The sequence below is a fragment of the Sander lucioperca genome, chromosome 9, assembly GCF_008315115.2.
Source record: "Sander lucioperca isolate FBNREF2018 chromosome 9, SLUC_FBN_1.2, whole genome shotgun sequence".
NCBI classification, from domain to species: Eukaryota; Metazoa; Chordata; class Actinopteri; order Perciformes; family Percidae; genus Sander; species Sander lucioperca.
The window spans coordinates 25,841,846-25,868,306 of record NC_050181.1 but is presented as its reverse complement, the minus strand read 5'-3'; the positions used below and the strand labels follow the sequence as shown (position 1 = coordinate 25,868,306).

At 39.9% G+C, this 26,461-nt stretch overlaps 1 protein-coding gene and 1 long non-coding RNA gene across 3 annotated transcripts in view; one reads left to right on the top strand and one right to left on the bottom strand.

Moving 5' to 3' along the window:
- Window positions 1-26,461, top strand: part of adcy8 (adenylate cyclase 8 (brain)) — a 122,929-nt gene that overhangs the window by 41,637 nt on the left and 54,831 nt on the right. For both annotated transcript variants that reach the window (XM_031292186.2, XM_031292178.2), the window contains exons 2-6: window positions 3,760-3,909; window positions 12,716-12,846; window positions 13,736-13,847; window positions 16,184-16,311; window positions 24,769-24,927. In XM_031292186.2, coding sequence (XP_031148046.1) covers window positions 3,760-3,909; window positions 12,716-12,846; window positions 13,736-13,847; window positions 16,184-16,311; window positions 24,769-24,927 — 680 coding nt within the window. The remainder of the gene's footprint in view (window positions 1-3,759; window positions 3,910-12,715; window positions 12,847-13,735; window positions 13,848-16,183; window positions 16,312-24,768; window positions 24,928-26,461) is intronic.
- Window positions 14,829-26,461, bottom strand: part of LOC118495754 — a 257,782-nt gene continuing 246,149 nt past the window's right edge. Inside the window, exon 4 of the long non-coding RNA XR_004898183.1 lies at window positions 14,829-14,896. This is a non-coding gene — a long non-coding RNA (uncharacterized LOC118495754). The remainder of the gene's footprint in view (window positions 14,897-26,461) is intronic.

The following is a 26,461-nucleotide window of genomic DNA, read 5'->3' as shown; positions in this document are numbered from 1 at the left end:
TCTCAGTCTCAGAAATGACTTTAGTAATGAAATAGCAGACGAACAATGTATAAAGTTTCCAGTTGTTGGCCACAACAGCAAGTCATGGTTGTTGTGATTGTTGCAGCGCTTTGCACACCAACACACTTTGAATTTCTGATTGAGCAGGCCAGCTGTCAATGCCTGGACGGGCCAGGCCCGCCCACAGCCTGGGTTCCCGGTAACTTGAAATTGTGCAAACGACAGCCTTTTCAAGGCATTTGAGAAGGAAGGAGTGGTTGCATGCAAGGTCCCAAATTGACGCTCGTCTGAGAAATGGAGTTTTGGCCTAGTGACGAGTCCATAGCAACCAGTTCATGTTCATTTGTTATTACCCAGTGTGCTTTGTTGAATGGTCTCAATGTTTTATTGTTTTATTTCATGTGAATACTAGTTTACTAGATGAGTAAATTAGTATTTGAAGTAGTGCAGTAATGCAGGAAGTGTGCATTTGCTTATTGTGTTTCCAGAGGTTAAGTTATGTATGTCATGGTTGTAAAAAACAATGGCTATCTGTACATCTTTGCCAAGCGCCAACCAGTACAGAAGGCATCAATACATTGTTGGGGAGGGTCATGCCTTTTTTCCCAATCATTTTGGAGGGTCATAGAAAAATGTATTGCAGGGGAAGGGAGGGTCATGTCTATTTTTGACTAAAGATCCCAAAACTCCTCCGGTAGTCCTTTTAATAAAAAACGAACAGTCCTTTTCACATTAAGGTCTTGCACACAAAACACATGTAGTTTATAAAATCTGATGTTTGATTCTAAAGTAAAATAGCCGACAATATAACGGCCTACAAGTCCAGCTGAGATGATTAGACCATTAAACACACAACTTTTTGGGCCCTTTACACTTTTTAAAATGGGAGGATTCTTCTTTACCTTTAATACTTTAACTACATTTTCCTGATGATACTTACAGACTCTTACTGAAGTAACATTTTTAATGCAGGACTTTTACTTGTAGTAGAGTATTTGTACAGTGTGGTTTTAGTACTTTTACTTAAGTGAAGGATCTGAATACTTCTTCCACCTCTGGTTGTTGTTGGAATGACACGGCTCAGGAAACACTAAATGTGACACAGGGTTTCCCCCACTGTATTGCAAGCCCAGTGGCCCACCGGGCCTAAGCCACAGGGAATTATTTTGTGTTTTACAGTTACAGTGGGTCAGGCTCGGTTGGAAACTTGGATATAGTCATATTTTCAAATCTCTATTTAGCTTTTAGCACTGACTTAATGTGCGGCTCTATAGAATCTGTCTTATAGCTTTTTTAAATTCTCAATTTTGCGATTCCATCCATGAGTTTGTTGTCACAGAAACTATTGGGCTCTACATTAAAGCTGCCATCGGGTCTGTGGCTGGCCCCAGGCAGGCCCTCGTCAAAAAATCACTCTTGCCATAGTTGCATTTTGCCTCCTTTTTCTTATACTAAACAGCCATTTTGTATATATTTGTTACTGTAATTATTCAGTTTGTTTATTTCTTATTCATGTTGAATATGTTTGTGTGTGTATGCACCTATCACCAAGGCAAATTCCATGTCGGGTAACTACTGTGGCAATAAACTCCTTTCTGATTTTGGTTAAAAGCATCGTCTGTTTGCTGTAAACTATTATTTATTTTATAATTTTTTTTTAATTTGTAGGCATTTCTGCCTTTATTTGATAGGAAAGCTGAGATTTGAAAGGTGAGAGAGAGGGGGGAAGACATGCAGGAAAACCGTCACAGGTCAGATTTGAACACTGGACCATCTGTGTCGAGGGACAAACCTCTGCACACGTGCGCCCGCTCTACCAACTGAGCGAACCGGCCACGCTGTAAACTATTCTAAACTTTTGGATGGACTGTCATCAAAGTGTCTACATGCATTCATGTTCCCCGGATGATGACTCCTATTGACTTTGGTAATCCACAAGACTTTTACTTTAGCGCCACCATGAGGTCCTAGGTCCCTAGTCCCTAGAGGATTCATTCTTATTATATGGGTGATTCCTTGACTGTTGCAGCAGGCAAATATTTCCACTGTTCCTGTGAAATATCTCAACATATACTGAATGGATTGGCACACAAATTGGTACAGATAGCCGTGGTGCCCATCATCTTTTCAAAATTTCATTCACAAACACTTGTAAAAGCAGCTTCTGCTTTCAGTAAACAGACATATATGTCATGAGGTGGTTCATAAAATGTGTGAAAGAGGGAACATAGACAGAGGAGACGCTGTGAAAACTAAATCTGGCAGCAGTTTGCAAGTCTTCCCCTTAATAATTTCAACTTTGCTTCATGCCAACATCAGACTGATGGGTTTAGTCAAATGCCTCAAAAGTGAATCAGGACTGAGACAGTTACTCACAAAATGGCCAGGTTGCTGACATTCTGCAGAGCCGCAATGATTCGTCAGATAACACACACACGCAATACTTTCATGTTGTCATGTCACAGAGCCTCAGGATGTTGGCTTCTTTAAAGAAGTCTACACATCTGAACGTAACAAACCGTGAGGTCATGAGATCGCCCCGTTCACACAACATTCAGTTACGGTGATTTCCATGCCATTTCCCATGTCTCCCTAGTAGTTCTACTCAACTCAGCCGGATGTTTAAAGGTCCCATATCATGCTCATTTCCAGGTTCATACATGCATTTTGCGCTTCTACTAGAAAATGTTTACATGTTTCGATGTAAAAAAAAACCTCGTTATTTTTCTCATACTGTCTGTCTGAACATACCTGTCTGAAAACGCTCCGTTTTAGCGTCTGTCTCTTTAAGCCCCCCTCCCGAAAAAAGCCCAGTCTGCTCTGATTGGTCAGCATTTCCAGGTCTTTCAGATCTGAGCTCTGTAAGTCTCTGCACCGTCAATGATAGCCGGGGAATGACTGTAACGGCACTGTAGCGGCACTTTCTATCAAAATATCGTATAGTTGTGAAATAACAACCGTACAAAAATACTTGAGTCTTTTCGTTTCATGCCACTTCTTACTTCTACTCCGCTACATTTCAGAGAGAAATATTGTACTTTTTACTCCACTACATTCATCTGACAGCTCTAGTTACTTCACAAATTAAAACAAACAAAACACATGTAGTTTATAAAATCTGATGTTTGATTCTAAAGTAAACTAGCCAACAATATAATGGTCTACAAGTCACGCTGAAATGATTAGACCATTAAACACACAACTGTTTGGATCGTTTCGTTTCTAAAATGTGATTTTTCTGCATTGAGTACTTTACTTTTAATACTTTAAGTACATTTTCCTGATGATACTTACATATTTTTTACTTAGGTAACATTTTCAATGAAGGACTTTTACTTTACAGTGTGGTATTAGTACTTTTACTAAAGTAAAGGATCTGAATACTTCTTCTACCACTGCCTTTTGGTTTGTGAAGTCACTGGATCTCTGTTCAGAAAATGAGCTGCTTGTGGGTTAAGAGACTTGAAGGTATCTACATAAGAGTGACATGACACTGTCATGACACATGAACCCTAACCCTAACCTGTCATGACAAAAACCTAATGACACTTAATGACAGAAGCGTAATGTCATAAACGTTTGACTTGTTTATGTTTATGACACGTTCATGACAGTGTCATGTCACTCTTATGTAGCTACTGAAATGCTGAACTGAAATGAACCAACAACAACAACAAAAAAACAGAAAACGAGCTGTTTGTGTGATCTCACCCTCTGTGTGTGTGTGTGTGTGTGTGTGTGTGTCTCTGTGTGTTTCAGGTAGCGGCTCAGGCTGTGTTGTTCATGTGTATGAACACCGCTGGGATATTCATCAGTTACCTGTCGGACCGCGCTCAGCGGCAGGCCTTCCTGGAGACGCGGCGATGCATCGAGGCTCGGCTGCGACTCGAGACAGAGAACCAGAGACAGGTGAGCCCCCAACATGACAAAAGACAACAACTCTGCTCACATCAAAGATTAAAACTGCTTGCGGTGCACAGCAACTATTGGACGGATTGTTCGGATTATTAAATTTGTACATGCATTAATGTTGCCCTGAGGATGAATCCTACTGACTTTGGTTGTCCGTTGACTGTTCCTCAAGCTCCACCACAGGCACACAAGCACACATTTTAGACCGGATGTCACGTAACGCCATCACATAATCACGACCCGAAAGACAGATGCTTTGGCATTCTGCTGTAAAAAGAATGAATGCTCTAGCTGGTATGGTTGTTATTTTGGATCAACGTAACAGGTTCATGTAAGCAAAGACCTCCTACGGCCAAGAGGTCTGTTCTATTAGGGTTAAAAGTAGAGTTATACGCTATAACACTAATTCAATTCAATTCAATTTTATTTATAGTATCAAATCATAACAAGAGTTCTCTCAGGACATTTTACAGATAGAGGAGGTCTAGACCACACTCTATAATTTACAAAGACCCAACAATTTCCCATGAGCAAGCATTTGGTGCGACAGTGGCGAGGAGAAACTTCCTTTTTACAGGCAGAAACCTCGAGGGGTGAGGAAAACGTCCTTAAGGCAGAACCCTCAGACAGACCCAGACTCTTTGTGGGCGGCATCTGTAACTGCCGGTTTTGACACCGAACCTGATACAGATATACAGATATAGAGAAAAATAATTCTTAATAATTATAGCAGTTGGAATGATGAACAGTGACAGTTATAGTAACAATAAAGATAGTGGAACACGAACACCACACTGGACAGCAGGTAACGTTAGCTTACCGTTAGCTAGTAGCTGGATTAAACACGGGTAAAATGCTAATGTTTAACCCTCGTGTTGTCTTTCCGTCGACCATGCAACTTTTTGTTTTTCTGGGTCAAAATTTAAAATTAATGTTTTTTAAGGTTTTGGCCGTCTTTTTCAACACTTTTGTCACTCTTCCCGATGTTTTTGTAACTTTTTTCGATGTTAACAGGAGGGTTAAATGGTGTGACTGTATTTCACTGTAGAGGATTCCAACAGCGGGACGTAACAGTCTGCAGCTGCCACTGGCGGAAAAACAACGCAGGCGGTGCGTTCACATGAAACTGGTAGCCTTAAGCCTTGTGGTGCATTCAAAGTTATTGTAAAATACCCTTTTCCAATCTGGTGGTTGTTTTTGTTGTTTAACAGCAATTTACTGATGAAATTAGTTTTTGTTATAAGTTATTGCTATTACATTATTAATAAATCATTTCATTTTGACCACATGGCCTTAGCAATAAACAAGCCGTTCTTTAATATCGCCGATTGTCGTTTTGTGCTTTTTTTTAAAGTATCGGTTCAGTCACCGGCACCGTTTTATCACACCGGTATTGGAAAAAAAAAAAAACGATACCCAACCCTAGTTCAAATATGTTTAACGATATATATATGACGTCCAACAACAACTGGCCCACCACGGCAGCCCAAACAATACAGCAATACATAACAGAATCATGTGTTTTTACTTCCTGTTGTTTAGCGACGGAGCTCAGTGTGATGAGACTTTGATAAAGGAAGCAGATCGATTGATGGATTTCAGTTGACAGGCCCCAACGTTAGCAGCTCGGCTAATGAGCCTGCTGAGAGGAGAATAACACGGACGCTGCTGCATTGATCCGCCGCTCGCACGCAGCCTGTGCATCAGCGCAGTGGACACACACACACACACACACACACACACACACAGTGAAACGTAGAGAGCAATGTTTACGCAGCGGAGTGGAGACGGTAGGACTCTGAGAAGCCACAGAAAGCTTTTACAGCGTCATGTTTCCTGGAAGGGTTCGGCTCTGATAAGCTCTGGGATGGTTGTAATGGAGTGAGATGGGGCCCCACCCTGAGGCCACCTTAATGTGAACCACTCAGGGCCTGGTATTTCTGTCAACATGCTGGAAGAACAGCTGAGGCACCTTTCTGTCCAAAGCACATAAGAAATTAGAGTCTGTGTGTGTCTTCTTCCTTTAAGTGTGACTGTGATAGGAGGAAGGATGTAGATAGGAAGTGCAAGTAGAAAGCAGACAAAGGCTACAGAATTTAAAGCATGTAATGTGAATCTACTCCCATCGTAGTTTTCAGGAAATCATATGATTATAAAATGAAAAGTAATTAAACTGAGAATATCGACAACAACCAATGACATCTACACTCTCATCCCGAATTAGTTGACCCATTGTCTTAAACCATTTCATTTTTTTTTTTTTTTAACTTAACAGGTCAAGTTGTATTAACACAGAACCTTAAGTTGATGCAGTAGTCATTACTAAAAATCATAAGTTAACATACATAATTTTTTCTGGAGTTTAAAATAAGTATTTTAATTTAAACATGCAAAGCAATAAAACATTTCTTACCACTGCTAAAAAAATAACTTGTTTATATAAATAGAAATGTTGTGCTTTGAGATTATTGTATTATACATATGTTTCAACATGGGGAAAAATGTAACAATACATTTCAATGTTCCAATGTATTTTCTTTTGATAAAACATTGCAAAGAAACACTCCAACCTGATGTTAAAATAGTTAACTTAAAGGTCCCATGTTGTAAAAAAAAAGTTGGATGTTCATGTCTTTTTTGATTGTAGAGCAGGTTGAGGTGCTATATAAATACCACAGAAACTGTGCCTTTAAATGAACCGTCAAGACTTCCTGTACGGTTGTGATGTCACAACTATACTATACAGTATATAGGTAGAAAGTGCCGCTACAGTGCCGTTACAGTCTTTCCCCGGCTGTAATAACGGTGCAGAGACTCAGAGAACGCAGATGCGGAAGACCTGGAAATGCTGACCAAACACAGCAGACTTGACTTTTTCGAGAGGGGGTCTTAAAGAGACAGGCACTAAAATGGAGCGTTTCAGGCAGAGGGTGAATACAGGTATATTCAGACAGACAGTTTGAGGAGAAAAAAGTGTTTTTTGAACATTAAAGCATGTAAACATGTTCTAGTAGAAACCCAAATACATGTACGATCATGAAAATTAGCATGATATGGGACCTTTAAAATTCAGTCCAGAATCTCCAACTGGTTATACTGTAATTAATCAAGACAAACATACAAGGACATTAATTCCACTGGGATTGGGGGGCTATTTCCCCCCATCTTTTATTGCTGACATCCCTCTGAACAGTGTTTACTTACTGTGAGATCATTCTTTAAGAGATGTTTCTTTAAACTAAATGTTTGTTTTTTTTTCGTGTCTGAAGGGACTCATTTTTCCAAAAGCAGCAGAAGTTCTGAGTAGAGTGTCATCTAAATGCCCACAATGTGAATATAAAGGAGTCATTCTTAGTGGCAATTATGCATCTTTTAAGTCAAAAACTGATATTTATTGTTTTGGAATAAAGCCGTTACGGTTGAGTGGAGAAGCACAGATTGTGAATATAGCTCAACTTGAGACGCTGACACTAAATTTACTTTAAACTGACTTTAAACTGAAAAAATTCACCAAAAAGCAGCATGAAGGAACAAAGTGTCGTCTAGTGAACCTTCAACACAATCTGAATGAAATATGAAGATAGACGTTGTCAGTGAGCTGCTGCAGGGCTTTCGCTCTCGGCTACAATCAAGCTGCGCTAACGACTAACGAAGCTAATGTGACACTGACACAAACCATAGACCATGTCCAGTGGAGCAAACACACACCAAAGCCCCGTCCACTCGGCACACTGCAAGAAATGTCCAACTGAGACAGTCAGTACTGCTGACGTTGAAACAATAAAAACACAACAAAAAAAAAAACATGCAGTTTGACTCTTTAATTAAATGCTATATTATGTCAAAAAGTTCTGGGGGGAAGCTAAGTCAATTGTCTTTTACGGTTATTTCGAGAAAATGGTAGTGTGAGCTAATGTGATTTGTTTCAACACAACACATGCATAGCTGACTTGACCAGCTGACTTCTCTATTGGCTGTTGAAACAGGAGACGTCTCTTACGTTCAAAAACCAGCCTCTGGAGACTCCACCAGCTGACTTCTCTATTGGCTGTTGAAACAGTAGACGCCTCTTATGTTCTATAAACCAGCCTCTGGAGACTCGACCAGCTGACTTCTCTATTGGCTGTTGAAACAGGAGACGTTTCTTACGTTCTAAAACCAGCCTCTGGAGACTCCACCAGCTGACTTCTCTATCGGCTGTTGAAACAGGAGATATCTCTTACGTTCTAAAACCAGCCTCTGGAGACTCGACCAGCTGACTTCTCTATTGGCTGTTGAAACAGGAGACGTTTCTTACGTTCTAAAACCAGCCTCTGGAGACTCGACCAGCTGACTTCTCTATTGGCTGTAGAAACAGTAGACGTCTCTTACGTTCTATAAACCAGCCTCTGGAGACTCGACCAGCTGATTCGCAGCGACACCATCAGCTGAGACAGGCCGGTTCAGACAAGACCGCTGAAACTTTTTCTTGCAACGTTCTAAAACGGGATTGTCTTGTTGCGACTCTTTGGTCTGAATTGGACTCTGGACAGATTTTATGTATCAACTTGGGTTAAAGGTTCAAGGGAGCATCAAGCCCCTGAGGTTTTTAGAAACGAATAAATTATAAATAATAAACATTTCTGTTCAAACAAAGATCCGAATGTGATTATTAGTGGAATCAAAGGCGCCTATGTAGCTACAGTTTGATTGACAGGAGACTCTCTGTGGTGCAGCACAGAAAGCATGAGCTTCTCACAGGATTGAGTGAGTTAATTCACATCTGTTTTTTGTTTTTCTGAATTTCAGAGTTTCAGAATATCAGTTTTTCTGAATTAATGAGATAGTTAACTTGTAAAAACAGGGCTTTTGTTTTCAAGTGAGTGCATTACGCTTCCGTAAAATAGAGCTCTATGAATAATAAATATAAAAAAAAAACGTCACAGACTGTACAGAGGTACAAAGGTGGTGCAAAGTTCAGTGTGACTTCTGTAAACTCAACATTTCTTGCAGTGAGTCTCCAGCACCAAAGCCAGGAGCATTTTGGTTTGCGATGCAGCAGCCGAAGCATTAGCAACGCTCCGCTGGAATGTTTGTCTGTCTGGACCTTAATTTGGGGATACACGGCTCCGCTTTTCAGCGAGCAGAGCGAGTGCTGAAACACCTCCTCCTCAACAAAACGGCTTTCACATTTTACACACTCAGCTGACGGTCGTGACATTCCACAGAGCAGCCGCCCAATCAGATGAACAAATTAGTTGCCGATTGATTTAATAGTGGACAACTAATCGATTAATCTTTGCATCTGTAATTTTCGATAACTATTGCTGCATTATTTAAATTATGACTGTTGACCCGGAGCAGCAGTGTTTTTTTCCTTTGTGTGTGTGTGTGTGTGTGTCCAAAGTGAGCTGAAGGCAGCGATGAAACATCATATCTGGATAGTTTTTTCATTCAGTCTGACAGTGATGAATGAAGATAGATGTGCGTGAGTGAATGGAGCAGAGGAGCATGCTGTCTCTCTCTCGCTCTCTCTTTCCCTCTCTCTCTCTCTCCCTCCCTTGCTCTCTCTCCCGCCCTCTCTCTCTCTCCCTCCCTCCCTCTCTCTCCCTCTCTCTCTCTCTCTCTCTCTCTCTCTCTCTCTCTCTCTCTCTCTCCCTCCCTCCCCCTATCTCTCTCCCTCCCTCTCTCTCTCCCTCTCTGCTGGTGCTCGAGGTTTGAAGAGGCTCTTCAGAGCTCTCAGCAGGCGTCATGCAGCTTCACGGAGGTTGGAGGTTCATTTTGTACTGGAAAACGGTACAGTCTGCATTACGAGCCAAACAGGGCAAAAAAAACAACATCATATTTTTCACATCAACTGCACAAATGTGTTTTTAAGCACAACATAAAAGCAACGTCCTCCAAGGTCCTCCAAACTGAACAATATCAGTTGTTTATTTCTAAAGCCCAGTTCAGACCAAAGATTTTGCAACGAAACAAACCCGTTTCAGAACGTTGCAGGAAAAGTTTCAGCGGTCTGAACTGGCCCATCTCAACTCAACTCAAACCAGCTGATGGTGATGCTGCGACTCAGCTGGTGGAGTCTCCAGAGGCTGGTTTTAGAACGTAAAAGATGTCTCCTGTTTCAACAGCCAATAGAGAAGTCAGCTGGTTGAGTCTCCAGAGGCTGGTTTTAGAACGTCAGAGATGTCTCCTGTTTCTACAGCCAATAGAGAAGTCAGCTGGTGGAGTCTCCAGAGGCTGGTTTTAGAACGTAAGAGACGTCTCCTGTTTCTACAGCCAATAGAGAAGTCAGCTGGTCGAGTCTCCAGAGGCTGGTTTTAGAATGTAAGAGATGTCTCCTGTTTCTACAGCCAATAGAGAAGTCAGCTGGTCGAGTCTCCAGAGGCTGGTTTTAGAACGTAAGAGACGTCTCCTGTTTCTACAGCCAATAGAGAAGTCAGCTGGTCGAGTCTCCAGAGGCTGGTTTTAGAATGTAAGAGATGTCTCCTGTTTCTACAGCCAATAGAGAAGTCAGCTGGTCGAGTCTCCAGAGACTGGTTTTAGAACGTCAGATATGTCTCCTGTTTCTACAGCCAATAGAGAAGTCAGCTGGTCGAGTCTCCAGAGACTGGTTTTAGAACGTCAGAGATGTCTCCTGTTTCTACAGCCAATAGAGAGGTCAGCTGGTGGAGTCTCCAGAGACTGGTTTTAGAACGTCAGATATGTCTCCTGTTTCTACAGCCAATAGAGAAGTCAGCTGGTTGAGTCTCCAGAGACTGGTTTTAGAACGTCAGAGATGTCTCCTGTTTCTACAGCCAATAGAGAGGTCAGCTGGTGGAGTCTTCAGAGGCTGGTTTTAGAACGTTAGAGACGTCTCCTGTTTCAACAGCCAATAGAGAAGTCAGCTGGTATGGTCAGCTACAATAAAATGATCCATAATCCATTTTATTTCTGTTAACTGTTAACTGGTGAAAATGGCAGATAGACAGAGGCTCATTGAGCACCCACGAGCGGGGTGTGTGGTGGAGCGAGCTAACGAGTGACTGAAGAGAGGGAGCGCTCAACGGCGCTAGAACAAAGCCGTGAATCAGAGAAATAAAATGTTTTTGCCGATTCATTGCTAGAAATGCAACTGTAGCAAGCACTACTTAGTATCACTAACATTATCCACAGTTCAACTGTAATGTCCGCCAAAATGACCGTCAGCTCACCTATTCTCGGGTTAACTCATCTAGCAACTGCCGCTGATTCAGTGACAGCTCACAAAGTTCTGTAGCCCACGGTTGCCTTTTTTTCGTAAAATATCATATGTATCGGTGTGCAGAAATGTTTGTACAATATTGTGTGAGCCTGTTCATAAGAATACATTGAGTAAATACAAGAAACAAAATGTTTTTGTGTTTTGGGAACAGGTGAAGCATTGACCCCCCAATGGCAGATCGTTCACGTGTTACAACCAGCAAAGTTTCAGGACTCAAGAATAGATGAACTGACCATTTGAGATTCTGTGTCCCTCTGTCTTTCTGTCAGTCCAGCTGGGTTTTTGATCATTAGCATGTTGTGTGCTGACATAACAGACAGGACTTCTGGGTAGAGAAACTTGAGTCTTGGTTTGAATGTCTTCAGTATCTTAAGGAGGCAATTGCTTGGCGCCGGTGCAGATCACCCCAGGCCAAAAAATACCAAGGGACACTGCATGGCTCCCACTCCAAATCGATGTCTTTATTTGCCAAGTGGCACTGCATCATTGAAAAAACAAAAACACAAGACAGATTTGGTTGGTTGTGTTTTTTCTGTGGGCCTGGAGGCTTTGGACAATCCTGCTCCAGGAGCTTAGGCTGGCACAGTCATCTTTTAAATCATTTCTTACTTATGTAATTTGTTTTTACAAGATTCTTTTACTCGTTTGTCTGTTTAATACTTAGTCTTTGACTTGTGTCTCCATTTAATTCCTCTCTGTTCTTAATCTTCATGCCGTGTTAGTCACTGTAGAACATTCAAGTCTTAGGAAATCTACATACCAGTTCAAAGTTCCACTTTGCTGCAAAAGACCCTCAAATGTATCAATAATTATTTGTAAATTATATATCTATTATAGTACATAATAGTGCAAAAATCTTGTTTTCATTAAAAAAGTGAACAATCTGCCAGTGTAAAAAACTAGAAAATGTACCCTCATGGAACGATTGATGTACTCAAAAAAATACACTTATAATAGAAGTTGATTGACCCTCTGAGGACAAAAGACTCACTGGCACGTCCAAACGATGTTTGACAAAACTCCTACTCAAAAAGTGATATTACAAAATTTCATTTTAGACATTTATTTACTATTGATTTCATATATTACGCTACTTTTGTGAACCCAAGACTTTTGTTTACTCAACAATTGAGTTAAAGTTTTCACAAGAGATTTGAGAAATTTCAAAAAGCAAACTTTTCAGCTTTACGGCCAAAATATCCCTTTACACATTGCTCTGGAACAAATTTGGGCGTCACTATACAGAAAGCTGTTTGTTGTGAACATTTTGATATGAAACACCTGGGGATAAGTTATATCCAAATACCTTTAAAATGTGACTTAAAAAGAAATTTAAAAATGTCTTTAGACCTCAGGGGGTTAATATTGGAAACAGGTTAAAATTACATCTCAACTGTGGCTGATTCCTTTCACTTTTTTCAAAGAAAGTAAAAAAAAAAAAAAAAAAAAGAGTCAATGATCAATGTAAATAAATGTGTGTGTTTTACAGATGATGTCATTTTTAGATTATCCAAATATCTGATTATTATCCGTCTTTTGTTACTTCAGAGTTCTAATATGATTGCTTTTTCTCCCCCACAGGAGAGACTGGTGTTATCAGTCCTGCCACGTTTTGTAGTTTTGGAAATGATCAACGACATGACAAATGTAGAGGACGAACACCTCCAGCATCAGTTTCACAGAATCTACATCCACCGCTACGAGAATGTCAGGTGAGGCCGCCAGACATGGGATTTAGAAATGTAGTCGACGTTTGCAGTAATAATCAGCAGCAACTCAATTGTCTTGTTTTTTTAAAGTGGGCACAAGATATGTTAGGTTAGGGTTATGGTCCATATACGCGTTGTTTTCACGGATGGCTATTAAGCTTGCCACCAGTTTCTCTTCACTGACTACTGACAAGAAAAGAAAACAGGTTCCACCCTCCTACAACTGTGATGGCTGCAGCTGATTGGACGAACGCGTCACGTGGGGCTGGCTGCTTCTGAATTTCAAAATCGACCATAATGGCGGCTCGTTTGGAATACAGTCTCGTATTTTATGAAAATAGTTCACCGAAACGTGTTTCTGAAAACATTTTAAGCAAGAAATAGGCCGTACAGTTGCTGCTGAATCTGTCTTTGTTTCAGATCGACAACGGTCAGTTTAAAAGATTTTCCCAACCCAGAGCGTCAAAAGTTACGCCAAGAGTCCAGACTAAGCGCGTCTAAATATGACATAAAGGACACTTTTTGAGTCAATAACAAACGCCAAAGGCACCTGACCAAGCATCGATTGTTGGCGCGATGGGAGTAAGAATGTGTTGGTCTGATTGAGGCCATTTTATTCAGGCTTCTGATTGGTTGTCATCTTCTCAGATTAAACCCACTTTACAAAAATACCCATGGACGTGAAGTATACCTAAGGGTGATGGAATTTGTTAGACCTACTGGTACCAGCTGATTGAGACTTGTTAGAATGGAAAGTTTCATACATCTTCATGTCAGATTATACAGGGAAAACAGGAGTTATATGTTTCAGTAGCATACAATATAATAAATATTTGGATGGTGTTAAAGAACTGACCTGGATATTTAAGTGACATTTCCATATTTTATTCAGCATTCTTTTCGCAGATGTTAAAGGCTTCACAAACCTCTCCACGACGCTGTCAGCGCAGGAGCTGGTGCGAATGTTGAATGAACTCTTTGCACGCTTCGACCGCCTCGCACATGTAAGTGATTTATCTTCGGACCCCAGATGCGTGTATCATTGTTATTTCTTTTACATGCACAATTTTGTCCTGTATGTTTTCAGCATCAAACACTCACCCATGCTTTAGCGTTGGCCTCAGTTAAGGTTTGGGAACGATCGTCTTTATGGTTAAAAGAATCTGAACTGCACTTTCTGGTCGGGCTATCAGTTGCGAAGAGATTAGGCAGGTCTGATTTGACAGAAACACCCCAAAAATACAGGATTGTTCAAAAGTGTATTTTGGATTTGTGCATTTTCCAGGAACTTACAGACATTGCCCACTCAAGAAGGATTTTGGCTGTGATCACACTTGGCGGCTTTTTTGACAAGAAAAAGTTGACTAGGGCACTTCTGCTGGCAGCGTTTTGGTTCCAAAAAGCAGCCGAGACTGTTTTTTGTTGCTATAACAACAGCTACTGCCACAGTATTTTAGAGCGCTATGTGGAGCAGTGCTAGATAAAACAATGCAACGTTTTTGTAAAAGTAAGCTAACGATTGTGCCATAACCATGCGACTTACTGTCGCACACTAGAGAAATTACCGTACAGTACAGGAGAAGCGTGCAGGCAGTTTCGTCTCACATTAGCTGTTTAAGTGTAATTACTAATGTTAACTAGCATTTTAGTTAGCAATAATTAGCCTGTGCCTATGTTATCTCCTTATATATACCTACGCTCTCCGTCTCTGCTAGATTGGGAATGATTGAGATTTCTTTTGGCACAGCTACCAGAAGACTTCCAACTTTCAGACAGGTTGCTCACGTCACATCTACGTCTTCTCTCTCAGTTGGAGGCTGCTCAGTAACGCTCAGCCATCAGCGGAAAAGTGCTTCTAATATCCTTCACTGGTCTCCGTCCAGAGCAATGGGATCTGTTGGTCCAGTTTATATATGTCAATGGATAAAACAATAGGGCGAGCGATCTAGAGAAAGAACAGAGAGAGGGAGCGGTGCTAATACTAACGTTAGTTAAAACAAAGCGAGTTTCCTGAACAGGGAGCACCCGTTCATATCATATAACTCGCTGTGCTCTGACACTAGCACAACTAGTCTATCTATCTGCACCTTCTCCAGTTTTTCTTATTGTTATGGAAACGACAGGTCTCACCACTCCGCTTGTCATTGGTCAGCTGTCAAAAAAACACTTGACGTAGGGCGTTTCTTTCTAGATCAGATTTAAACATAAAGTTTTACTTTCTACACTCTTGGTTTTTTAATGTCATAGAAAAACAAGTCTTTAAAACACTTTGAATCCCAGACTCAGACTTTGCTGCCTGCTTGATTGTGTCTTTTTCGGAGCTCATCTTTTCTGACAGCCTCTCAGGGCTGCCAAAGCTCATGACAGCTGAATAAAGAGACTCCAGTATAGCCGAATACATTTTTTATTCAGAAACAACAGAGCGAATAATTGATTCAACATTGACTCTGTAGGGCTGTACTGTGTGTTTGTCTGATATTAGATTGAAGAGCTGTCATGCTTGGCCAGTCAGGATTACACAGTTATTTCACTTTTTATTTGCCACTTATGTTTTTTTTTCATTTTAGATCACATATGTCATATTTTATGTTCCTCTGTTGTAAGGTTAATTAAATGAATGTATTGTATGTAATAGGGCTGCACAATATACTGTTGCGATATCAACTGGCGCAATAAACACATCGCAAAAGACAGAGATTTTTTGTGTTAGTTGAAAGAAAATATAGAAAATGTTTTTTTTTAGTGGTGCCTTTTATATTCAATTCAATGTTCAATTTGTTCAATAAAAGAATGTTGGAAATTATTTCCTTTCATTTGTAAGTAATTATAAATAAAGCTATTAGGACAGCACTCCAATTTGATTAATTATTGACACATATATATTGCAACGGACCTTTCGGGCAGCGCCCTTCCTCAGCTTGTGCACAGGCAATTACAAACAAAAAAACGGTTTATAATTGCCTGTGCACACGCTGAGGAAGGGCACTGCCCTAAAATGTCCATTGTGTGGCAATAAACTATCAAATTGGAGTGCTGTCCTAGTAACTTTATTTATGATTATTCACTTTTAGGATCCAGCACCCAGCCCTCAAAGCTTTCTAAGTATCTATGTGAGTTGATTGGTCCAGGCCTATTTTAAATTTAACAAGCAATTTGTTATATTAAGCAGAATACTGAAAGCAGCAGAAAGACAGAACTGAACACACTTAAATATGTTTATTGTGATACTCAACGTTATCGCATATCGCATATTTTCCTCATATCGTGCAGCCCTAGCATTGCTGCCAAAGATAGAGTGCCACGTGTTTGCCTGTGAACTGACGTGATTGGTCCGTTGCAGGAGAACCACTGTCTACGGATAAAGATCCTGGGAGACTGTTACTACTGTGTGTCTGGTCTCCCCGAGCCCAGACAGGACCACGCCCACTGCTGTGTGGAAATGGGCCTCAGCATGATCAAAACCATCAGGTACTGGCTGCCTCCATTATGTTGCTATGGTGGTTATTATTTTTAACTGTAGGGATGGAGACTCTGGTGGGTCCACAGAGTTCCCGCTTGGTCTTATAAAAGTCTTAAAAAGTCTAAAATTTCTAAATCAAAATTTTAGGCCTTAAAAAGTCTAACATTCGCTCAAGTATTGTGTTCTAGGTCTTAAATAATTTTAAACGTCCTAATTTTCCTACGTCCATGCATCACTACCTTATTATGCTCCATCCATCCATCTTCAGCTCCAGCAGCTTATTATGCTCATTTTATTTAATTCTATGGTGTTGTAGTTCTTTCTTTTGCTAGTCCAAATATAATTTTGCTGTATTATGACTACAAATGAGACCAACATGTGCAGTAACTCAGATTGCAGCCAATCAATTTTCGTGTTATTGGCGCGAGTCTCTTTCGGGTTTAAGCCACAGACATAAAACAGATTTTATTCTTCAGCTTTGGGGAAGTGCAAGCTTAGCGATACTTGGCTTGAAACAACTGAATTTAGGGCTTAGTTGATGTTGTGATAAAGGGCTTGAATTTATTCATAATGGTCTTAAAAAGATCTTAAAAAGTCTTAAATTTGACTTGGTGAAACCTGCAGAAACCCTGGTCCAACACATAAAAAAAAGTGAATGAAGTTTAACATAGTTCGTTTACACATACTACCAACATTATCATGATACAAAGTTGGTTGAATATCGGCAAAGTATCCCTTTAACCATTCGAATGCCAGGCTTTGAGGGGGGAAAATTGCCGACATTAAAAGTGTGCCAAATGAGCTATTACTAGTTCCTGTTTGCGTTGTACCCAGGGATGTACGGAGAACTGTCACTGGATTACTATGATACTGAAGAACACTTAAAATATGATGATTCCCAGGCAATTTCTACATTTATAAGGTGCATATCTTTTACATTAATTCAGAAAATTGTATCCTCGGGAAGTGCAAGTCAAACTGAAATGCCAGGTCTTTGATCTGAAACCCGCTACCCTGCTTTATTTGCATTTGCAAGAATTTGCCCCTGGCTGTGCTTCTACAGAATATCAGTACCAAATACAGTTAAAAGGTTCAAAGGGTTCTTGATATTAAGATTCCGTTCAGGTTTGATGTACTGTAGTCTATATCGACGACGTTCTATTTACGGATGTCCCTCATTTTCGGCTGGATGTCCGTCACCTTCCTCTTTCTTTTTGTTGACATTCTAAACTCTGAGCTAGAACCGAATTATATTCATCTTATTTTTAAGTAAAATTCTCATCACACACTGGACAGCCATTTTAATTCCAGAACTCGCCTCCCTTTCGTGCACGTATTCACCAAAACAAGTTCCTTCCTGAGGCTATTTTGCAGAGGCACCGTTGCTCCGTCTGGCTCTAAACGCTGCCCATGACAATTGTGATTGGTTTAAAGAAATGCCAATAAACCAGAGCACGTTTTTCTCCCATCCCGGAATGCTGTATGGACTAGCCAGACCCTCCTCTGCGGCGCTGTGGAGGAAGGGTCTGGCAATGGGAGACTAGATAAACTGTAGCTAGGCCAACTACAAACTGCAAACATTAAATTAGACCAGGGGTCGGCAACCAGCGTCTCCTTTGCCCCTCTCCAGTGGCTCCCTGTGGCTTTGACAAAGAATTATAGGCTACTGAAATGAACGGCTAGTTTTTCTACGTTTTAGTTTTCATTTATTATTGTTGTTGGCCTACAGTGATTCTACAGTGATTGGCCTACAGTGATTCATTCTACATTTAGGCTACATAATATTTCAGTCAAGTACAAATGTGCACCACAGCCTACATATGTCTATAGCCTGGCGCCTTGGCCTCTTCATTTTGCCGAACCTTGATAGCGGTCTTGAGTTTCCATGGACTAGCTATGGATTCCAAATACAAACAAATTAATATTGAACGACATTGCCAGATCAAGCACACTGCATTTGTAAGTATCCGGCTGGGGATGAGAGAAAGACAGCGATTTTGAAAAAGCGGAGCAAATGTACTCTTAAGAATGGTATTGAATGTTCAAAAGACAAGGCATAAAAATAAAAATGGCAACAAACATCATTTAGACCCTATTAGTAATGTTGATAGGCTAATTTAGACCTAATGGAATGTTACCATTATCATTAGGCTCAAATTTGTTTTGCGTCTCCAGACAGATTTTTTAATTTTGAATGGCCAAAATGGCTCTTTTGATTTAGACATATTTTGTCTGTCATGTCATATTTTCATATTTCAGTCTGAACCACCATATCACATATCCATACATCACTGGGATATTTTCAGTGATGGCGTCATATTTTATGATTACACAACAGGGATTTACAGATCTCATAAGCTCATGAATCCTGACACATAACTGACTGTGTAATCTTCAGTTTATGTAAGAAAGGAGGTATGCAGCAGAAATAAAATCTCCAATCACTCCCTTACAACACACAGTTACTACTTGTGAAAAGGCTCACTGACCCCGGCGTTTTAAAGCCTGAGGCCTTTTTTTTTTTCTTCCATTTCGATTATCTTCTTTGTTGCTGGAGCATTTTGGCCGCATTGCATCAGTTTCAGCGTGACAGTGAGGGAGGAGAGGAGGACTGACATTATGAGGGAAAAAAGTGGGATTAGTGATGGATAAGCTGTGAGATTTGTACTGTATACTATTAAGGCAATATGGTGAGCTGCTTACAGACGACCACTCTGTGCTGCACGAGTGAGTGCAGCTTCGTACATATTGCTTAAACGATAGATGAATTATTATTATTAATTAAAAGAACTAAGAATAAAAAGATTGCAACAGAGGCCTGCAGGGGTTCAGACTGACAATGGCATTTTGTCACGAGAATGCAAGGGACAGTGTTGGTGAAAGTGTAGCGTTGAGACAATAAAATACGAGCCTGAATGGTTGGTAAGGTACACATAGAAGATGGAATTATAAAGTCATTATCTGAAAGCCAAGGCCACCGTAGGGAAAAAAAAAATCAACAATTATGCACCCAATGCTGAAACCATAGAAATAAAATGGAGAGAAAGGCCATTGAACTGTTTGCCGTGGTCATTTGATTGGTACACAACAAAATAGCGATTGTTGTTAGTTGTTATGGTGACAATACACGTCAGTGGTCGCAGCTCGCTGGGAGGAGCGCTGCCTGACGCAGCTCGGGAGATGTTCTCGGAGTTGCAGGGAGTGAGGAGGGACAGTTAGACCCAGCAGGTCAGCGGACCGCTAACGTTAGACCCAGCAGCAGTGGATCAGCGGACCGCTAACGTTAGACCCAGCAGCAGTGGATCAGTGGATCAGCGGACCGCTAACGTTAGACCCAGCGGCAGTGGGTCAGCAGACCGCTAATGTTAGACACAGCGGCAGTGGGTCAGCAGACAGCAAACGTTAGACCCAGCCCGCTGTTCGGCTCATTTTCTGTAACTGATGCAGCATGAAAGCACAGCGGAACCAGCAAGCCAGCCAGCCGGTGTTAGTTGGCTAACTTTACCTTGCTATCTATCTCAGTGTGCTTTGTGTGGATGAAGCATGAAGTTAATTTGACTCATTTAGCGACTAGCTCTCTGCCTTGTAACGTTACTACTGCACTGCACGTTTGTCCGTTACTTCAAAACCTCAGCTCCGCGGCTTGCCAGAAGTCGGCTTAGTATCGGAAGTTTATACATTACAATGGCAATGGTACACGTGAAAATGGCTGCTGCTCTGATCATTCTGCTACGTTGATTTGAATGTAAATGGCCTTTCTATCCATTTTATTTCTATGGCTGAAATGCTAACAAAGCCTGTAGCTAGCTAAAAAACATCAGATTTAAGCATGTCAAAGGATTATTTTAGCACACTGTCTACCAGAGAGGACAAGTTAGCGGTTAGTAAGCTAATATTAGCTATATGTTAGCAAGCTAAGGCACTTGCAAACATATTACTAGATAGGCTAACTTTGTGATTTATCCCCATTCCACTATAACAAGAGTCTCAAACTTTCAACATGCTTTAGCTTGAGTTACATATAGTTAGCCTAAAACTGTCATTTGGATATTTGTCTGGTAACAAAATGCTTTAGCTTAACTTACAGAAATATATTTAGCTTACAACTGACATCTGATACTTGACAAGGTAACACAATACCTTAGCTTAACTTACAGATATAAAGCTGGTCTCAAACTGACGTCTGATATTTGTCTTGGTAACAAAATGCTTGCTGCAAACGTTACGTCAGACATAACGTTAGCTTAGTGCCTTCCCTTTCTTCCTACTGATTCCTCACGTCTGTATCCACTTTTGTCTTCATAAAGGCTACATTTTTCAGTTTGGCAGCTTACAAAAACTTAGTTAAGAGTTATTTTGGTAGTGTGGCCCACCACAGAGCAGCTTTAAGACATTTTCTGTTGTTTGCTAGCAGATGGAATTGACGAGGAGGCAGCTTTATGCAATACAAGTCAATGGAGAGAGTTGTGTCGGTGACTTTGATATTTATCTTTTTTTTTTGCTGAATATCCTGGATTGTTGTTGCTTGATTAGTAAGAGCTTAGTTTTGTCTCCTTATACGTCAGTGCTGGTTTTCTTGTCTCTCAGCCCCTCAGACAGAATATGAGTTTACTCTGATTGGGCCACTAAAAACAAAATCAGATCAGTTGAGTTGAGGGTTGAAAACTGCATTTTCTGTGTCAAGAGCTTGTCAGTTTCTCAGTCCCTGTGCTGACGTACCTCTATCAAATGTCTGCTGTCATCATGGTGGAAAATCAACACAATTCAAAGGCCAGTACCTGTGAACATGTTAGTTTTCGCTCTAACGGTTTGCCTGCTTCAGTAAACACGTTGGTGTCACAGTGACCCAGAGCTTAGACTGACAATTTTAGTATTGCATAACATTATTTTATAATTCATATTACTCTTGTGTGACACTTATTTGTGTTTATACATGCAGCTGCCTTTGTGCTATTTTAATAACCCAGAATATAATGGGTGTACTCTTTACTCTTATTTCCCTAATTTTTTATTCTTTTGATGATGCTGTTCGTGTTGACAAGAGGTGACCTAATTACCTAACAAAGAGGTCTGCCTCATTTGTCCACACCTCTGATGCATATCAAGATGAAATGTTCCTATTGAAATCCTTGACGTCAAATATGAGTAGATGAGACATGCAGTACTGTAGCCTACTGTTGTTTGTCATTATATAGATATTTCAAGACGAGACTTCGTTGCAGATATGCAAAGATTTATTGTACATGTGCATAATATGAAATGTACAGAGTTTTTGGAGATTAGACCCTATCGTATAAAATAATTTTTAAAAGGGTAGAGAAGCCAAGACATATCCCCCCCGATGGAGTCTAGACACTGGTGGCGGCGGCTAAGGAGCCCGAAGACCGGACCAAAGGAGTTGACGGAGTGTTCTGCTGGAGGAAGACCCAGGGTGCTGTGGGAGATGGTGACTGGAGGTGGAAGGGGAGGGTTGCACTCTTTGCCTGAAATGACAACTGACAGCAGCAGAGAGAGAAACAGATTGAAAGCAGGGATGTAATGCTGTGATTGGATCGTGAATTTCGTGGCCAATTGTGGTTGGTTTACTGAAAAGTGAACGCCTCTAAACAGCTGAATAGTTTTAGGATGAGAGAGCGGTGATTGAAGTTATTAGAAGTCTTCCTGAAAGAATTTGCGCTGAGCTACATTTGCGTTTAGAGTTTCAGAGGGACTCTGAAAGCTGATAGAAGTGCACATTGATGGCTCTGAGTTGATAATGCAACATTCATTCATTCATTCATTCAGCCTCACATTCATCGTTGCTGTTTTAAAGCATGAAACGGGGCCTGGAGGCAGGGATGGGCGTGACAGCCCGACGTTTGCTCTTCTCAGACTTTTATCAGCCTCAGTTTGTCCGGCTTGTTATTTTGTTTCGGGATAATAAAGTATGAAATGAGAAACAAATTCATTAACAGGTGTGAAATGTCTGCTGAGTTTGTTTTTTCACCTATCTTTTTGAGCTCGCTGATACCCATGAAATGTGTGTTGCTCATTTCTTGGTGAATTTATGAACATTGTTTGCCTGTCAGCATTATCCATGTTCTGGTTAGCCAAAGGTCAATTTCATGTATATTAATTTGCTGGATTAATGCACACGGACACTGTGTTGTGCACAGTGACCCAAAGTTACCCCTGGAATAGTTTAAAAGAAGAAAACAAACTAAAGAAATATACATATTTTATATTACAATATACATGGTCATCATTAAATATTAATTTTGACCTTCATACACTATTACACTTAATTACAAGAAAATATTATTAGTATTCAACTTATAGGACTACACCAGTGCCGTTGCATGTTAGAGCTGCAAAGATCGATTAGTTGTCAACTATTAAATTAATCGCAAACTATTTTGTTAATCAATTAATCGGTTTGAGTCATTTATAAAGGCAAGGCAAGGCAAGGCAGCTTTATTTATATAGCACATTTCAGCAACAGTGCAATTCAAAGTGCTTTACATAAAACATTAAAGAGCAGTTAAAACAATTAAAAATAAAAATAAAAAAAAAATAAAAATAAAAGATGAGAATAAAATTGACGGTGCAGTATAAGAAATTAACAATTATTTAAAGAAAGGCAACATCAAAAAGAAAGGTCTTCAGCCTTAATTTGAAAGAACTGAGAGTTGCGGCGGACCTGCAGTTTTCTGGGAGTTTGTTCCAGATATGTGGAGCATAAAAACTTTATAAATACAAACTTCTGTGATCCCAGCTTGTTAAATGTGAATATGTTCTAGTTTCTTCTCTCCTCTGTGACAGTAAACTGAATATCTTTGAGTTGTGGACAAAACAAGACATTTGAGGACGTCATCTTGGACTTTTTGGGAAACACTGATCCACATTTTTTTTTTATCATTTTCTGACATTTTAGAGACCAATCTAATCGAGAAAATAATCGACAGATTAGTCGATTAGTTGGTGGAAAAATGTCTCTTTAGAAAACACTGACAGACATTTTTCACCGACAACTAATCAGTTAATCGAGAACATAGTTGACAGATTAATCAACAATGAAAGTAATCGTTAATTGCAGTTTGAATGTTTTATACTATTCAAAATTCATTATGACTTATCCATCATAATGAAACTGGAGAGAGTGCTGACTATTAACCAAAGGGTTGTTGGTTCAGTTTTCTTTCCACGTATCCTTGAGCAAGGACTAAACGTCAAACTGCTCATGATGAGTAAACAGTATATATATATAAGGAAAAAGTATAAATTGTAACTACCGTTTTTTTCAACTTGGACCCTATTTTCCTATGTTTTTGTCAGTAAGTGACTGATAGAACAACAATCGTTGACATTGGTCCAGTATGAAGCGTGAACGCTGTAAACGGCAGCCACAGACTGGGCTGCAGTGTAACCCTACGGGGCAAATGTGCATGGTCAATTTGGTCCATTCTGTTTTTGCCATTGACAGGCTCAGATTATTATTCTAAGTGTCTGACAACATTATGGAAAGGATCCCTTCAGAGAGAGACCTTTAAAACCTCTTTAAGATCTTTCTGTTTAACCAGAAACAGCTCTGAGGTTGCTAGTGCTAAACCCACCAGACTCCATTTAAAAAAACAATACTTTTAGCGTATATAGAGCCAACATATTTCCACATGTAAATCCGTAAACTATGTGTTTATTTCAACCAAAACTAGAGTTGTGATTGTTGGAAAAGTAGAAAGACGACCCAAAACTGCTTTTCATAGTTTTATTTTGTTTCTGTCGACTTTGAATGAAGTGTATTTTACGAAACTGAAATTACTCAGCAGTGTGATTCTTTCTGATAAATCCGGAAATCTGGCTTTTCCAACCTGAAAATGAGGCTCTCGTAAATCATGCAAGGCACGGGTTGGGTATTGATCAACGTTTTTTGTGCCTCTGATTCATGTCTTCATGTCACTCTGCAAGTAGTTCTTTCATTTGTCGCCGCGTCATGGTAGGTGCGCCGTATATTTTCCTGCTTTTTTGTCCTTTGCCAATAACACCTATGATTACTGTTTATTTACATGGAATCTGGTGGGTTTAGCAAATGCTATTTTGCGGATGTTTTTATGTTTAAAAAAAGGATCTTACTCTTTAACAGAAAGGTCGACCTCCTTAGAAATCCTTTCCATAATGTTGTCAGAAACTTAGAATATTAATCTGAGTCTGTCAGCGGCAAAACAAGCACTTTTGTGAAGGTAAATACAAGCTGGACAATTGTCCTACTAACTTACATTGTAGCTTGTTTCACCGCTGCCGACTACAGCGATCTCTCTTAATACTGGACCAATGTCAAAGATTGTTGTTCCCATCAGTTACTTAGACACAAAAACATAGGAAAATAGGTCAAAGTTTAAAAAAAAGAACTTGCAGAGAACACGAATGAAAGTTTTATAACTTTAATAATAAGGTTTTGATAGATCTTTCCTTTTTTTTCCTTCTTCCAGATATGTGAGATCACGTACGAAACACGACATCGACATGCGTATTGGGATCCACTCAGGATCGGTGTTGTGCGGTGTGCTGGGACTCAGGAAGTGGCAGTTTGACGTCTGGTCCTGGGACGTCGACATCGCCAACAAGCTGGAGTCTGGAGGGATCCCAGGGTGAGTAAACCCCAAAGGTTTGTGGGAATATTTTGCCTTTTAATGTAATTGTTGGTTGTGGGGAATGACAGGAGACATGCTTAGAGAGAAGGCAAAGGTGTACAGACAGGATATATATATATATATATTTTTTTTTAAACGTCAGATGGAACATTATGTTTTTTTTAAATGACTGAATAGACTTAAAATGTGAGAATAACATTTGGTGACAAAACATATTGTCCATGCTTAAATGTTTTAGTTCCAGAGCTGATTTTTGTGTTCTTTTTCTTTCAGTAGTAGTTTTTTGTGTATGTTTAGTTGTTTCATTTGAATGAATGAATGAATGAGTGAATAAAAGTTTCATTTCGAACAACATACAAAAGAATAAACAAAAAACATAATCACAAGACACAAAAGTTGTTCCTTATGAAAAAAGAAAAATCAAGAATAAGCTAAATAAATAAATATTCTTGTCAGAAAGGAGTACCCGTTTTGAAATGTCCATACCTTTTACATCTTTCATTACAAAAATATCCTTATCGAAGGGTTTTCAATCTAACGTTTTTTTTTTATATGCAACCATACAACCCGATAACAGAAAACATCGTCGAAATCCAAAAAACATTTGCTGATCAATCAATCGATCAAGTTACTATTCCATCATTTCCTTAATTAAATCATTTATTTATGTACTGTCCTTAAGTTGGTTGGTTTCCCGTTAACTGAGAGGACATAATCTTTTAATATATCAAAAGTCTCTTCAAAAACCAATAAACTTTATTACGTTTAGTGTGCAAGGACCATTAAGTGAGATCATTTCTTCAAAATAGCAGTTTACAATCCATGGAAATGGAAATTTCCTTCTGGAAATGTGGAAATAAATGTGTTTGTTTGGACAGATTCATTGTCATTGTCATTGAGTCACAGCCTGGGATTAGTTCTCTAACTGCTGATGTTAAATATCCTGCCAGCATCTGTTGTTGAGCCACGCTGTAACCCTGACCCGTGGCCTTTGCGGTCTCTGTTGCATAACATGGATGAATTAAGCCGCAGTTGTTACGCGACCGAAAGAAGATCTCTGAATGCCTGATGTTTCATAAGTCCATGTCATCCAACACACCCGACACCTTCCAATAACTTTTTTAAGGCCTCCTGTACACTGGCTGTGTGGCGTGTCCGTTTTTATTTCGGCTCCCATGTTAGCAGGTTAGAGCTTGCACACTGCCTGCGTGACACGCAAAAATGCGTGCCTGCTAGAAATAGGACCAATGCCTATTTTTCACGCTACACGTATGCGTGTTGGAAGCGTTTCCAGGCAAAATAGAATACGAAAAGATGTTTATATGTCATTTTGACACGAATACATTTAATAAATGACATGTTGATGTTTTAAAGTCTCTAGGTTTTGACATAAATGCAGATATAAATGTCATTTAATCTAATGTGATTTTCAAATATTGCACCTGTCAAAAAAAAACGACTTTCAAAATAAAACAGCCAGGTTCATGGTCATGACTTCTCACAGCGGGACACACGATCAGGCACACGGAGA